The sequence below is a fragment of the Scyliorhinus torazame genome, chromosome 19, assembly GCF_047496885.1.
Source record: "Scyliorhinus torazame isolate Kashiwa2021f chromosome 19, sScyTor2.1, whole genome shotgun sequence".
Lineage (NCBI taxonomy): Eukaryota > Metazoa > Chordata > Chondrichthyes > Carcharhiniformes > Scyliorhinidae > Scyliorhinus > Scyliorhinus torazame.
The window spans coordinates 54,919,078-54,935,234 of record NC_092725.1 but is presented as its reverse complement, the minus strand read 5'-3'; the positions used below and the strand labels follow the sequence as shown (position 1 = coordinate 54,935,234).

The following is a 16,157-nucleotide window of genomic DNA, read 5'->3' as shown; positions in this document are numbered from 1 at the left end:
GGCACCACGGTGGCACAGTGCCCCCGGCACTGAGGACCCGGGTTTGAATCCAGGCCCTGGGTTACTGTCCATGTTGAGTTTGCACATTCTCCCCGTATCTGCGTGGGTTTCACCCCACAACCCAAAGATGTGCTGGTTAGGTGGATTGGCCACGCTAAATTGCCCCTTATTTGGGAAAAAAATAATAATTGGGTACTCTAAATTTATTTAAAAATGAAAAAAAAGAAAGAGGAAGGTAATGGAGGTGGAACAAGGACATCAGTGAAGCAATGCACTGAGCATAAATACAATGCCAGGAGCAGCTTTGGGTCATCAATTCGTTGCACAAATGAGTTCAAGGGTCATCGGGAGCCCCAGAAAGATTAATAGGAAAGGTATTTCACCAATAGACAGTGAGTGATGGTCTGAGGTCATCCTGCTTCACCTTATGGACACCTTTCTGTGGCTCATCACTAAACTGCATTGTCACTGGGAGGAGTCATTTTCCTGGAATGGAAAAGGCCCTGGTATATTGCCCGAGTCTGACAGACATTCTCAAAATGGAGGTCAGTGTGGAGTTTGTACGTTCTCCCAGTGGGTGCTGTGGTTTCCTCGCACAGTCCAAAGATGTGCAGGTTAGATGGATTGGCGATACTAAATTGCCCCTTAAGTGTCCACAAAGGTTAGTTGGGGGCACTGGTTTAGTGGGATAGGGTGGGGGTGTGGGCCTAGGTAGGGTGCTCTTTCAGAGGGTCGGTGCAGACTCAATGGGCCGAATGGCTTCCTTCTGCACTGTAATGATTCTTCTATTCCATACCGTCTACTGTTTTGTATTCGACCTGTGTGAAGTCTAAAATTCCATTGCTTTTTTTGGATCTTATCTTTTTTTTTGTCAATAAATTTAGAGTACCTATTATTATTATTCCAATTAAGGAGGAATTTAGTGTGGCCAATCCACCTATCCTACACATCTTTTGGGTTGTGGGGGTGAAACCCACGCAGACACTGGGAGAATGTGCAAACTCCACACGGACAGTGACCCAGGGCTGGGATTCGAACCGGCGCCGTGAGGCTGCAGTGTTAACCACTGTGCCACGTGCCGCCTTCCAATCATATTTTAACAATTTATCTATTCAGACTCCCAATCCTTTTTGGTTCGCCACTGGTTTCCAGTTTGTCACCATCTAGAAAGTCCCCTGTTTTATCCATTTTTAATTCTAAAGTGGATGACCTCACAATTTGCCCTTGCACTTAACCCTAATATATCATTGTCATTCTAAGCCTCTGCCTACACTGCTTACCTACCTTTTCGGTCATCAGAACATTTGGCTATGCGGCATCCTATCCTATCACTTGGTTTTTATGGGCATGGACCACCTGCACTCCAACAACAGACTATCTAATGGTGCTAATTGGTCAGATGTTTAAGGAGGTAATCAGAAATTAATCTCACCAATTGGGAGCAGTTTCAGACATTGACCTGAACTATAATTTGACGATCGGAGTTCCAGTTAGCACGGAAATATTGTGATTGCTGAATTGCCTTCATAATCTCCACTATTCAATCGCTAGACAACCCTGTCCACAACTATTTTATATCTCCTAATTATTTGTACATGTAAATGTTTAAGTGGGGTAATTAGTGCCAGTAAACAAACAGTAGTGTATTAAGCAATGTCTTTTTTTAAAATTCTGGGCCAGGATTTATTGCTCATGAAGGGATATTTAAGAGTCAACCATATGCTGTGTAGACTAGACCAGGTAAGCATGGCAGATTTCCTTCCCTAAAGGGCATTAGTGAACCAGATGGGTTTTTACGACAATCGACAATGATTTCATGATCATCATTTTGGTTTTGGGGCAGCACGGTGGCGTAGTGGTTAGCACTGCTGACTCACGGCGCCGAGGACCCGGGTTCGATCCCAGCTCCGGGTCACTATCTGTGTGGAGTTTGCACATTCTCCCCATGTGTCTGGATCTCACCCCCAGAAACCCAAAGATGTGCAGGGTAGGTAGATTGGCCACACTAAATTGCCCCTTAATTTAAAAAAAAAGAATTGGGTATTTTAAATTTTAAAAAAGGTTTCAATTCCATGGTGGGATTCAAACCTGGATCCCCAGAGCAATACCCTGGGTCTTTGGAACACTAGTCCAGTTATAATACTATTACGCCACTGCCTCTGACTTGTCCCAAGATGATTTGAAATAATCCATTTATTCCATTGGTAGATGTGTGTACTCCGAGCAGAGTAGAGGGTTGGTGAGGTTAACTCATGCTCAATCCAAACTGGCTGATGCAAGACAACTCGATGACCTGAACTTAAGTCATCATTCAATTCTAGACTTAAAGTTGGGCAATAAACACTCAAAGGTGCATTAGTGATGAGCTACACGGAGGGAGTTAAGGAGTTGGCTGATTCCCTTGATGTATTGGATATTGAAACCCAACAGATTTTGCTGCCTGACCACCATCACATTGATTCATGTCTGCTGCTGATGTGGGCAGGTCCGGGGACAGAAAGAAAAAAATCCTTAAAAATGCGGTGCCCATTATTTTGCTTTCTGCAAGGGGTCATCCCAACTCCAATAATCCAGAGATGTACAAGGAAGAAACAAGTGATCCCATGGTGCTAAGCTGAAGATATAGGAGCAGTGGGGTTGTCACCCCGGGCACTAGCTGATATTCATCCGGGAATTGCAGCTCGGATAGGATATTTTAATTATTCCCAGCATTTACTGGGAGCTGAGTTGTGTGTGGAATTCTAGTTCAGGGCCAGAGATTGTCATTCGGGAGAGAATAATAGTCTCAACAAAAGGATGACACCTTGTTTCTGTTCCCTCCAGATTTAATTTCTCTTTATGAAGAGGGGTGGAAGAATTAACTTTAACAGAATTAACAGGCAACGGGTACAGATTGTGTGAGAATGTGAAAACCTCTCCAGTCCAGGATTAGGAAGATTGGAATGTAGAACAGAAGTAAACTATTCTTCCTCATTCTGCTATGCCATTTAATGAGATCATGACTGGTCTGTATTTTAACTCCATCTACTCATCTTTGTTTTATAATCTTTAAAACACTTAGTAAACAAAAGCTATCAGTTTCAGTTTGGAAATTTCCTTTAAACCCCCAGCTTGGGACGGCACGGTGGTGCAGTGGTTAGTACTGCTGCCTCACGGCGCTGAGGACCCAAGTTCGATCCCTGCCCGGAGTCACTGTCTGTGTGGAGTTTGCACATTGTCCCCGTGTCTGAGTGGGTCTCACCCTCACAACCCAAAGATGTGCAGGAAAGATGGATTGGCCACGCTAAATTGCCCCTTAATTGGGATTAAATAATTGGGTTTATTTTAAAAAAAAACAAAAAGAACGGGCACGATTCTCCACTCCCACGCCGGTTGGGAGAATCGCCTGGGCCACCAAAATCTCCGGGGACGCCGGTCCGACGCCCTCCCGCGATTCTCCCGAGCGGCGGAACGGCCCGGTCGAGTTTCGCGGACCGCAGGCCGCAGAATCGCCGGAGACACCCAAAATGGCGATTCTCCGGCACCCCCGATATTCTCAGGCCCGGATGGGCCGAGCGGCCAGGCCAAAACGGGAGCTTACAAAGGAAGCTGTGTCACACACATGCACTCATATATGTGCACACAGACACATGCATTCACACTCACATACACATGCGCACGCACACATGCACACGTGCACATGCACACACACATGCATACACATGTGCAGGCACAAGCACATATGCGCATGTGCACACGCACACACTCATGCATGCACACACATGCATGCATGCACACACGCACAAATTAATCACAGGTGAAGATAAAAACAGTGCTTATAAAAATGGAACCAACCTCAGCCTCTATTGTTCGTCTGGCATTTTCAAGTTGAGATTTTTTTTTTAAATTCTTTCACAGGCCAACATTTTCATTGCCCATCCCTAATTGTCCTTGAGAAGTGAAAGCTTGGAATTATAGGATTATCCCAACAGCTGCAAGCCTGTGAATCGGCCAGCAGAGCTAATTAAATTCTGTGGCCTATTAAGCATCTGTGTCAAGTCTCATATGAAATTCTTTGAATCCGATTTTCTGTCCGTCGTACCACATCACCCCCCTTCCCCCCCCCTCTCAAATTGATTGCCTGCATTCTCCCCCCCCCACCTTTCCCAGTCCCTTGGTCATATTGTGCCTTAATTCATTTCACCAGAGATGGTCACCCTGGCTTGTCGGATTCCTCTCTCTCCCTGATGCAAGCAGTCAGCTTCTGCCGCTCTGAAGCTGTCTGGAATTCTCGGCAGCTTGCCCTGCCTGTTCAGCATTCTTGGCTGGCAAGCCAAGGTGGCCCATGCAGCAAAATACCAAATCATGGTCCAAATGAGGCAAGTGATAATCTGATTTACAGTTTGGGATTCCAAATGCCTCTCCAGTCGGAGTTCATTATTCTGCTGTTCTTTGAATAGTGTTGGCCATGGGTCAGTGGGCTTCACATGTTCATTTGTACTCCACTTGGAACCTTCTAAAAGCGTCACAAACACTGTGACCTGGACTCCATTTATAAAAAGTGTCCAATTTTAAAGGAAATGCAGCTTTTAAAAATTTACAATGTCCTCATGCTTGCTCTACATGGCAGTAGGATTTAAAAGTGCACGCACTGGCCGTCAGGTTTGACTACAGAATGCGCTGAAAACGTTGTTCATTGGTTGCAAAGCACTTTGGAATAACTCGAGGTGTGAACGGTGTTGTGAAGGTTGTCAGGTGTTTTCAGGAGCGGTAAGGAGGCTCTAGGGTTGAACCCATTATTGTTAACCCATAACTCTGCACATCTCCCAGGTACGGTCACACGTGTGTGCTGCCTCATTCTAGGTCTAGGGCGGCATTTTCTAACCAATCTGGTGTCGGCTTCAGACTGAAAACCGACGAGATTCTATGCTGATGCACAGCCGAGTTTGTCATTCCAGATTTTCTGCACTCAATGCACAGAGAATCTGGGGACGTGATGGGCGCCTTCTTTAAAGGGCTACCCGTTCAGCGTTGAAAATAAACTTTCCCCCGATGGATACAGCGGGGAAGGGGGCGCGAGGAGGGGGAGTACCAGAGGCATTGCCCAGCCTCATCCATCACCACCCGGGGGCTATACCTACCTTTTTTAAATATAAATTTAGAGTACCCAATTCATTTTTTTCCAATTTAGCGTGGCCAATCCACCTACTTGCACATCTTTGGACTGTGAGGGTGAAACCCACATACACACACACGGAGGGAATGTGTAAACTCCACAAGGGCAGTGACCCAGAGCTGGGATCGAACCTAGGACCTGGGCGCCGTGAGGCGGGAGTGCTAACCACTGTGCCACCTTGCTGCCAGCTATACCTACCTGAGCTCCCCCCAGCGACCTCATCACAATTTTTTTTTTTGAAAACCAGTAGTGACTAGCACCGGTGTGACATCTTGGGGCTGGGGGACGAAGGTGGCGCGATACGGAGAAGACCAAAGTAACAAGGTTAAGTTTGCTAGTGATAGTGAAATATATTATAATACAAGCTAATGAGGCTCAAATATATTATAATACAAGCTAATGAGGCTCTTGCCCTTCCTGGACATGAACCTGATCGCGCCATCGAAGGGGGTCTTGGAAATATTCCGCTCGGAAGTCCTCCCGGCGCAAATCCCGTTTTTGGCCTGTTGCGATATTTGGCGGCCATTTCGGGATTCGCACCCAATTGTGGCCCAAGACTCTACTCCCAAGCAATGTTATCATCGTTATGTGGGCAGTACTTTTCTCCAGGCGCACATTAACCCTTGCTCTGCCGAGCACCCTTATCCTACAAAAGATGCGATAAAACTGCCCAGGCTTTTTTCTTTCGATACAAGAACACCATTATCAAAAGGTCTATGCATATAACAGGAGACTACACAAGCAGGTGCCACATCCTTACCCATTTGCTGTCCCCTTGCAAATAAGGGCCAGGCAGCCAAACCTGCTAAATCTGTTTGAGAAACGGTGTGGAAATGTAGGAAAAGTAAATTGTCACGCTGTTAGATATTTACATATGCACAGAGTGACTAAATTATAATTTAGTGATCCGGAAAATGTGGTTAACACCCAGTGTATTCAATTACCAGGTGCAAGAAAAATAGAATAGTAACAAATAAGTAGGAATGTCATTGTATTATGACATTTTTATATTACAATATCTAATTATGATCGAGAACAGATGGGGCAGTTAGGATTAATACTGTTCTGTAACAGAGAGAAACCTTTTCCTCTTTTGTCTCCGTTCCTCCCTCTGGTCCTCCTCAACTTGAGTAGCGGCCATGCCTCAGAGGGAGGATTGTGTCAAACGTCAATCCAGGGCTTAAGTCTAGGCTGGCACTTCAGTGTAGCGCTAAAGGAATGCCTCAGTGCCAGAGGTACTGGGCGGGATTCTCCGTTGGCTGGCCCCGAAATCGGGAAACGCAATTGGGCAGAGAATAGTTTCCGATTGCCAAAATCGCGACGGTCGCCGATTTGACGGAAAATCGCAATGCTCTAGCACTGCGACAGCATGTCAATATGGTCCGGAACGCACGTTCAGCGAACGTCTTTTGCATTTCATTAGCGGGCCCGACCCGGTATTCTCCGGGGCCTCCGCGTTTCCCCGCCTCCGATGGGCCGAGTTCCCGCGGTTCATTCGTGCTTTTAGAAGTAGTGAAACTGGCGTTGTGGCTGCTGAGGGAGGGAGCGGGTGTATGTAAAGTTTGCTGACAGTTGTGTCGCTGGCCGGGAGTGTTCTGCCAGGGCCGTTGGGAGCAGCGGGGGGGGCGGCCAGGAGGTGGGCTGTGGGATCAGGGTGGGTGGGCACGGAACACCATTGCCACAGCTAGAAAGTCAGCCATTCAGCTGCGCACACTGCTGACAGCCCACTTTGAACTTAGGGCCACGGGTTGTATGGGTGTCCCCCAGGCCACCCCCCCCCCCCCCCCCCCCCCCCCCTTGGCACCCTCTGGCTCCAACCCACCCATCAGCTGTATGGGCGTGCTCCAGTGCCATTTGTTGGCTGGGATAACCGTGAGTGGGGATTGTAATGTATATGTGCAGCTGCACCCCCCCCCTTATTCTTTTTGTTTGCAAATGCATAATACAGTGCTTCACTCACTCCAATCAGCTAGCATAATGAGTTCTACATTTGGTTACCCTGCTCACCCAACATTAACCTTACACTAATCCACATGCTCAACTTCGCTTGCCTCCTACATCACTTTCAAAGAGCAAATCTTAAAAGCTGCGAGTTGCTGTGCACCTTGGTGTGGCTTACCTTGTGAATACAGCAGTATCTGCATCTCCAGGAGCACGCATGTGAAGAGCTGAACCAAGTTTTCCAAACCCAACAGTTCAAACGCTTCTCGCAGCGGAAAGTCAAACAGGGGCAACTCACTCAGCCCAGGCCGCTGGCAAATAACTGGGCCGTAGACCCCGGAGAATTTCAACGAGCGCCCAGGCGGGGGCAGGGGCACCTCGTAGAGGACGTTGTGTATGTAGCTCTCCAGGGGGAGGGGCGGGGGCTGCAGGGAGCTCACCGCCTTGTGCACCTGGAGCAGGAACTTGCGGCAGGCCTGCATAAACGGCAGCGGGGTGATCATGCAGATGCACTTAGACACGTACAGGGTGTCCCGGCTAATGTCGTAGGAGTTGTAGCGCTGCAGCTTTGCCAGCGAGGTGCTGTCCCCCTCGTCGATGCTGCTCGCCAGCGAGTCCATGCTGCAGGACGACGAGGCATAGACGCTGCTGTACTGCTCCACGTTGTGCATCTGGTAGAGGGTCTGCATGGCGCTGCAGATCTGCTTGCAGGTGACCTCTTCGTAGAAGGTGAGCACGAAGCCATAGGTACGCGAGCCGTCTTCGCGGGTGATGATGAACGAATGGAACTGTGGATCTCGACTTTCCGCCTGCGTTCTGAAGGAAAGCCCTTTGGGCATGCAGAGCTGGGAGTGGGGAGGGAGGGGAAGACAAAATTATACACTTTAAATAAGGAGGCCATCTAAAGAACACACAAGTCTCAGCAAAAAACACAAATAATACATAACAAACTGAACAGATCCAACAGCGTTCTCCACCCCTAGTAAGAGGCACAAAGTCAGTGACTTCACCCTGATGGAACCTGGCCCAGAGTGACTCTATTTAACATGCCGACCATTGTCTGCATTGGTGGAGGGTGGGATGGGGCTTATAGTAGATGGTTTTACACAACGGCCGGAGTTCAGCTCTCATTGCGGTTATATTGAGTGGAAATGGCATTCGAGATGAAGATTCAAACTGTCAAGACACTGGCTACGGGCGGCACGGTAGCACAGTGGGTAGCACTGTGGCTTCACAGCGCCAGGGTCCCAGGTTCGATTCCCGGCTTGGGTCACTGTCTGTGCGGAGTCTGCACGTTCTCCCCGTGTCTGCGAGGGCTTCCTCCCACAAGTCCTGAAAGATGTGCTTCTTAGGTGAATTGGACATTCTGAATTCTCCCTCAGTGTACCTGAACAGGCGCCGAAATGTGGCGACTAGGGGCTTTTCACAGTAACTTCATGGCAGTGTTAATGTAAGCCTACTTGTGACACTAATAAAGATTATTATTACTAGATGCCAACCATGACTTGTTTGATAGAACCCTCATCTTTTAGAAGGTGGCGAATTCAAGTCCCACCCCAGAGACTTGGGTACATTAACCAGTGCAGCACTGGAGAGGACCACACTGCTAAGGTACTGTCATTGGTTAAGCTCTTAAACTGAAGCCTCATTGGTCCTCTGAGGTTGACGTAACAGATCCAATAGCATTATTTAAATGAGCAGAGATATTCTCCAGGTGTCCTGGCTGATATTTATCCCTCGTATGTGGCAGCATGATGGCACAGTGGAGTGCTGCTGCCTCACAGATCCAGGGACCCGGGTTCTATTCCGACCTTGGGTGACAGTGTGGAGTTTGCACGTTACCCCAGTGTCTGCGTGGGTTTCCTCCAGGTGCTCCGGTTTCCTCCCACAGTCAAAAATGTGGTTAGGCGGATTGGCCATGATAAATTGTCCCTTGGTGTCCAAAGATGTGCAAGTTCTTTGGGATTTTTTTTTTTTAAATTCAGAGTATGTAATTTTTTTTTCAATTAAGGGGCAATTTAACGCGGCCAATCCACCTACCGTACACATCTTTGTGTTGTGGGGGTGAGACCCACGCAGACACGGGGACAGGTTAGGTGGGGTTACAGGGATACAACAGGGGAGTGGGCCTAGGTTGGTGCTCTTTCAGAGGGTCATTGCAGACTCGATGGGCCAAATGGCCTCCTTCTGCACTGTAGAGATTCTACGTTCTATCCAGAAGCTAAGGTTTTTATAAAAATTTAGAGTACCCAATTATTTTTTTTTCCAATTCAAGGGCAATTTAGCGTGGCCAATCCACCTACCCTGCATATCTTTGGGTTGTGGGGGTGAAACCCATGCAGACACGGGGAGAATGTGCAAACTCCACACAGACAGTGACCCACGGCCGGGATTCAAACCCGGGTCATCAGTACCGTAGGTTGCAGTGCTAACCACTGTGCCACCCTATCCAGAACCTAAGATGATCATCTGGGCATAATCTCATAATTGTTAGTGACACGAGGCAAATTAATTGTCACAGTTCTCTACATCGTGACACTTCCAAAGTACTTCTGGCTGTGACATGTTTTGGGACAGCATGAAGTCATAGAGCCATAGAAGTTTCCAGCATAAAAACAGGCCCTTTGGCCCAACTTGGCTATGCCACCCAGTTTTTACCATTAAGCTAGTCCCAATTGCCTGCATTTGGCCCATAACCCTGTATACCCATCTTACCTATATAACTTTCTAAATGCTTTTTTGAAAGACAAAATTGTACCCGCCTCTACTACTGTGTTTGGCAGCTCGTTCCAGACACTCACTTCCTGTGTGTGAAAAAATTGCCCCTCTGGACTCTTATATTTCTCACCTTAAACCCATGCCCACTAGTATTAGACTCCCCGACCTTTGGGAAAAGATGTTGATTATCTACCTTATCTATGCCCCTCATTATTTGATAGACCTCTATAAGATCACCCCGAAGCCACCTCCAGGAAAAAAAAAATCAGTCTATCCAGACTCTCCTCATAACTCAAAACATCAAGTCCCGGTAGCATCCTAGTATATCTTTCATGCACTCTCGAATGATGCACTCACGAATAATGTTCTAGAAATGCAAGATCTTCTTTTCTTTTCTCTGTGGTTCAATCAATTTTCTGCCCTCAGTTTCCAAAAGTACGGAATCCTTTTTTGGGGGCAGTTCCACTCGCACTGACAGCCCGATCTCACCAAAGTAGTGACGTCAGACAGTGGGCTGGATTCTCCGCAGCCCCGCGCCGAAATTGTGTTTGGCCCGGGGGCGGAGAATCAATGTTTACGCCCGAATCGGGCCCAACACCGCTTCCACGCACGAATTAAGCGGCGAGGCTGGGAGGCTATTGCCAGAGGCCCTCCCAGCGATACTCCAGTCCCGACCGGCCGATTTCCCAACGCCGTGTTTCTAACCACGTCTGGCCGATCGGGACTCAGTCCGTGGCCGCCCTGGTGGGGGGCGGGTGGATCAAGCACGGGGGGGGCCCTTATGGGCGCACGGGCGGCGATCGGGCGGGTCATATGGAGCGGCGCAGGGCAGATCGGTGGGTCCAGGTCCGCCGGCTGAGTCTGCCATCGTGTTTGGCACGGCTGCTGGAGGCCGCCGCCCTGCGCATACGCAGACTCGGAACCGGAAGTGCGGGGACTCATATCCGCAGCTTTGTGAAGCTCCCAGGGTCTCTGCCAGCCCCCTGCAGTAAGTGAATTGATCTTTTTTGTTTCAGGAAAATCTGGAGTGAAATGCCAGCGTTTTTACACCAGCGTGGGGACATAGCGCCATTTTTGAGAATCCAGCCCAGTGTCGGCATCATATTAACTGTGGTTTTCCCTCTCACTAGTTGACTGTGATGTCCCAGTCACAGCCCCAGCAGGATTGGATTGTGAATGGAACCTCGGCCCTTCTACTCTGCATGGCTTAATGCCCCTTCACTCAATTAGCAGAACTTTTCTCAACATTGTCAGTGCCGCGTTAGTGCCAATGGCTGACAATAAGCTACAGTCATGTGGCATCATAAGTAATACTAACTGTGGCAGAATTTTTATATTAAGCTGTTTGTCAAATGTGACGGGCAAGAAACAAGTTAAAATTGTACCTTGTAATATTAAAAATAATCAAAACACACAAAAGAGTCAAGTTGGTGACATTAAATCAAATGTGCAAAGCGGAGAGTAAAAGGGGACATTCAAGATGGATGCCACAACAGTAGGTGTCATCTGTGAGCGAGACTTGGCCAAGAACAATCAACAACTTTGACTCCTCACTGGTCGACACAACAAAAAGTCAGTATTTTTCCAAAGTCGATGAGCTTGATGGCAGGAAACACGATGATTTCATGACACAACCAGACGGCAGCATTTAACTAAAGAGGGATAACTAAACAATCTCCAGCCACCAAAATGCTTCACGGATCAGAAACGATGCATTGCGTCTCGTGTCCGTCTTTGTCTTAGGGGTTGCCATCTCGCTTCTGAGCCATTGGCTGTGGCTTCGAATCCCGGAACGCTTCGCACTCTCAGACATACCGTCTCTTCGACGAGATGTTAAACTGCCCACTCCAGTTGGCATACAAGATTCCGGGTTACTATTCAAAGAAGACAAGGGGGGCTCCTCCTGGCATCCTGGCCAAGTTGTATCCCTCAATCTAAAAGCCAGGTCATTTATCTCCTTGTTGTTTGTGGGAACATGCTGCGCACAAATTGGCAGAGGTATTTCCTAATAATACATCAGTAAGCGACACGTCAAACTTTATTTCATTGGTCACAAGCTTCTTTAGGATGAAGTCATGAAGAGTAGTGTATAATTTTTTTGTTATAAATTTAGAATACCCAATTAATTTTCTTCCAATTAAGAGGCAATTTAGCATGGCCAATCCACCTACTCTGCACATCTTTGGGTTGTGGGGGCGAAACCCACGCAAACATGGGGAGAATATGCAAACTCCCGACGGACAGTGACCCAGAGCCGGGATCGAACCTGGGACCTCGGCGCCGTGAGGCTGCAGTGCTAACCCACTGCGCCACCGTGCTGCCCGAGTAGTATATAAATAAAGTCCTTTTCATTCCTTTTACAGGAGGAGTCAATAGAGAGTATGTTGCTATCCTAATGGGTACAGTTCTTCTTCCAAAGACAGGTTGTTTTCATTGCCAAATTATTTTTCTAGAGGCACTGCCCCTCCCGATCTGTACCTGTGTTCCTCAGACCAGCCTTTCCAAGGTTGCTGGTAAAGAGAAAAATAATCCCCCTCCTTCAGCAAGTTTGGCCCCGATTCCCCAATGTAGGCCAGAGGAAGAACGAACGAATGACACTGGAGGGGGCGATTCAAATTCAGATCGACAACTTCAACACTAATGAATTTAACATGGTGTTTTCTTCGCCCAGGGGTTTATTGCACCCCCCCCCCCCAACTCCTCCCCGGGGGGAGCACATTTATCAGCCCCATTTAGCTCCTTTCATTGCTTTCGAAAAAGGGGCACCCTGGATCCGAACTGATTCGTGGGCATCTCTCCCGGATGAATCCTCGGGCCTTGCTGCGCCCACCGTGGCCAGGCACCAGGGGGCGGCACAGTGCGGGCGAAACGGGACCCTCTTGGTGGCCTTCCCGTCGTCAACCAGCTCCCTCTGCGGCCTGTCAGCCTGGCGGAGAGAAAGGACTCACCGGGGGTCAGCAACCTGCGGCACGGGGGACGTCGGCCGAAATAATTTCCTGCAGTTCTTCGACTTGGCACAGCCCGCTGCAACAGTGGTGTATTTTCTGCCCAGAATCTGGCCCCCGTTGTAACGGCTGTAGCTTATAGAGACGGACTACACCGCTGTAAAACTTCTAATGTCCCGAACGAAGTATCTGTCTTCTCAATTGGAACATAAAAGAATAGGCCATTTAGCCCAACAAAGTTATGCTTTGGGTTGCCCGGGGGAGTGGGGGGGACGGGGACTGTGAAGTGGTGATGGCGGGATGTGTCCAGTGCTCCAGGTGTGGTGGTGCGGGACAGGAAAGAGGGACAAGTTGGTCCCTCCTTGCCCCAAGTTTTTGCATGTGTCCTGGCTACAAACCTGCCGGTCCTGCTTCCCGCTCACCGGGACAGACGATGTTCTGAACTCCCCAAGTATCTGCCTTGTTTTGGTGATGAGAATAGTGTTGGCAGGAAACCCTGGACAACTGTCCCCAGAAAAGCCCAAACACTCCCACCAATACTTTTGGGACTCTGACCCCCCCCCCCCCCCCCTCCCCAGGACAAGAATAGGCTAGTCTCCTGGGCAGAGGGGTCAAAAACCAGGGGGCATCGGTTCAAAGTAATTGGTAGAAGGACGAGAGGTTGGATTGAGGAGACATTTGTTTTCACTCAGAGGGTGGTGGGGGATGGGAACACACTGCCAATGACAAATTCCCTCCCTAAACCTATTTCTCATTCTGTCTTTTACATGCTCCTGAAAACCCAAACCTCTGCCCGAAACTTTGGCCACCTGTCCTCATATCTCCTTAGGTGATTTGGTGTCAAATTTTGCTTTATAGCAGTCCTGTGAAGCACGTTGTGATCACTGATGCTAAACGTGTTAAATCCAAGTTGTAACCCACAGTGTTTCTCTCCCTTGACTGTTGGTCACTGTCGACTGGGCTACCATGTTCTCTTGCTTAGAGGTATTAAATCCGTGCCACAGGCAGCACGGTGACGCAGTGAGTAGCACTGTTGCCTCACGGCACCGAGGTCCCAGGTTCGATCCTGACTCTGGGTCACTGTCCGTATGGAGTTTGCACATTCTCCCCGTGTTTGCGTGGGTTTCGCCTCCACAACCCAAATATGTGCAGGGTGGGTGGATTAAACATGCTAAATTGTAAATTATGAATTGGGTGCTCTAAATTCTTTTTTTAAATCTGTGCCACGATTTGGGTCGTCAATAGAGGGGTTTCAGTCTTGCAGGACACTGTGGGCAACCTTCGACGTCACCGCACTGGGCCACATGTGATGGTTGACTAAAGGCTGTTGAGCTCTGGGGCGGCACGGTGGTGCAGTGGTTAGCACTGCGCCGAGGACCTGGGTTCAATCCCAGGCACGAGTCACCGTCTGTGTGAAGTTTGCTCATTCTCCCCGTGGCTGCATGGGTCTCACCCCACAACCCAAAAGGTGTGCAGGCTAGGTGAATTGGCCACACTAAATTGCCCCTTAATTGGAAAAATTTATAAAAAGAGTGTCGAGCCCCATCAGCCCACTGACAATAATAGAGGCTTTCACTGCTCAACGGCCACTATTACAATCATCATGTTTTGAAATCATTACAGAGACAGTCGTAATTTAGTAAACACCACATGTTTTATATATCAACAGTCTGGTCTTCTAGGTATTAAAACAACTGGGCTGTTGGCAGACGTCCAGCAGGAACCAGAGATGTTCTCGGGCTCATGCATGTTCTGCAGGAGGATTGAACAGGCAGGCGGCTGTCATTCACCCGCTCGTGTCAGCTAAGCCAGGATACGGTGACCTCATATGCCTTTTAAAGTCCATCCGACTGCCTGTTTCAATCCACAGAGACTGAGCTATTCTGTCGGTTAAAATTTCACCTCAAAACATAAATAGGTCATAGGGGTTTAAATGTGTTACTCTCACAGGCAAGATAATCAGGACCAGCACGGTGACGCAGTGAGTAGCACTGTTGCCTCACAGCACCGAGGTCCCAGGTTCGATGCATTAAAAAGCAATTTGTGCAGACAGTTCATTAAAGAGAGGTTCACGCTTTAATGACCGAGTCTTAACAAACCGATGAGCTGGATTAAACAGTCACATCTTTAGGACCCCATTCTCGCCCCATCACCAATTTTTCACCCCTCCCCTCCTTATAGCTGGGGTGCAGGGCACGGTTCCACAGGCACCAGTCACCCAGTAATGTTTACGGTTTGCGTGAGAAGGTTCAGCAGGTCATTTCACAGTGGGTACCATCATAGCCTGGCCCGATTCAGTTGCCAGACAATATGACCACACACACCCGCACCACCCTCAACAAGGTCAGTGGACAGCGATCGACCCAAATCTCTTTCCCTGCCCCCATCGCTCTAACCCAGGGGTGGTGAAGTCTGGCCTCTACAGAGGCTGTGATCAGTTAAGGCCAGCTTTCAAACAAACCTGGGGACCTTCCTGACCTTTGTCTCACTGGATGGTCAAAGGTGCTTCCTTCATGCTCAGTCCCAGTAAATCATAATTACCCAGATCACTGGCAGCCATATTAGTTCAACCTGTGGACCAAACCCCACAACACAGGATCGCAGTGTGTTCCACTCAATTTGACGGTTCGTCCACTCAGGTGAAAGGCCGACTTGCTGGAGAATCATAACCAACTCTTCAATAAAAATGAGACCCTTGCAAGAGGGGGTTAATAGGGGATGGGCAGTCTGGGAAGGTAGACAAACAGCGGCAGAAGCCAGCCGCAAACCAGAATAGCAGTAGAGATGCCACCTGATGCGCACAAGGAGAAGTTCAGAGGCAAGCTGACAAAAACGGCGAGCCCAGACGGATAACTAGAGGCATTAGCCGTTTGTCAGTTGGTAGCACACTCATCGAGTGAGGAGGTAATGGATCGGCTCCCCAGAAATGGGGAGACGATTGCGCTGTGACACTGTCGTTGGACTAATAGTTCAGAGGCCTAGGCTAGTGGGTTCAAATCTCAGCACGGTGGATGGTGGACGTTTAATTCAAACAATTTACAAAATCTGGAATGGAAAAGACAGCCTCAGTAATGATGACCATAAAACCATTGTCAATTGTTGTAAAAACCCATCTGGTTCACCAATGTCCCTTAAGGAAGGAAATCTCTGTCCTTACCCGGTCTGGCCTACATGTGACTCCAGACCCACAGCAATGTGGTTGACTCTTAACTGCCCCCTCAAGGACAATTAGGGATGGGCAATAGATGCTGGCCTAGATGCAGGCACATCCCATGGAAGGTGAAGTTTAAAAAAAAGAGGGCAGCACGGTGGCGCAGTGGGTTAGCACTGCTGCCTCATGGCGCTGAGGTCCCAGATTTGATCCCAGCCCTGGGTCACTGTCCGTGTGGAGTTTGCAC

The 16,157-nt window shown here is 48.6% G+C and overlaps 1 protein-coding gene across 2 annotated transcripts in view; it reads right to left on the bottom strand.

The window, feature by feature from the left end:
- Positions 1 to 16,157, bottom strand: part of LOC140396136 (DENN domain-containing protein 5B) — a 350,007-nt gene that overhangs the window by 158,383 nt on the left and 175,467 nt on the right. For both annotated transcript variants that reach the window (XM_072484292.1, XM_072484293.1), the window contains one exon: positions 7,275 to 7,941. In XM_072484292.1, coding sequence (XP_072340393.1) covers positions 7,275 to 7,941 — 667 coding nt within the window. The remainder of the gene's footprint in view (positions 1 to 7,274; positions 7,942 to 16,157) is intronic.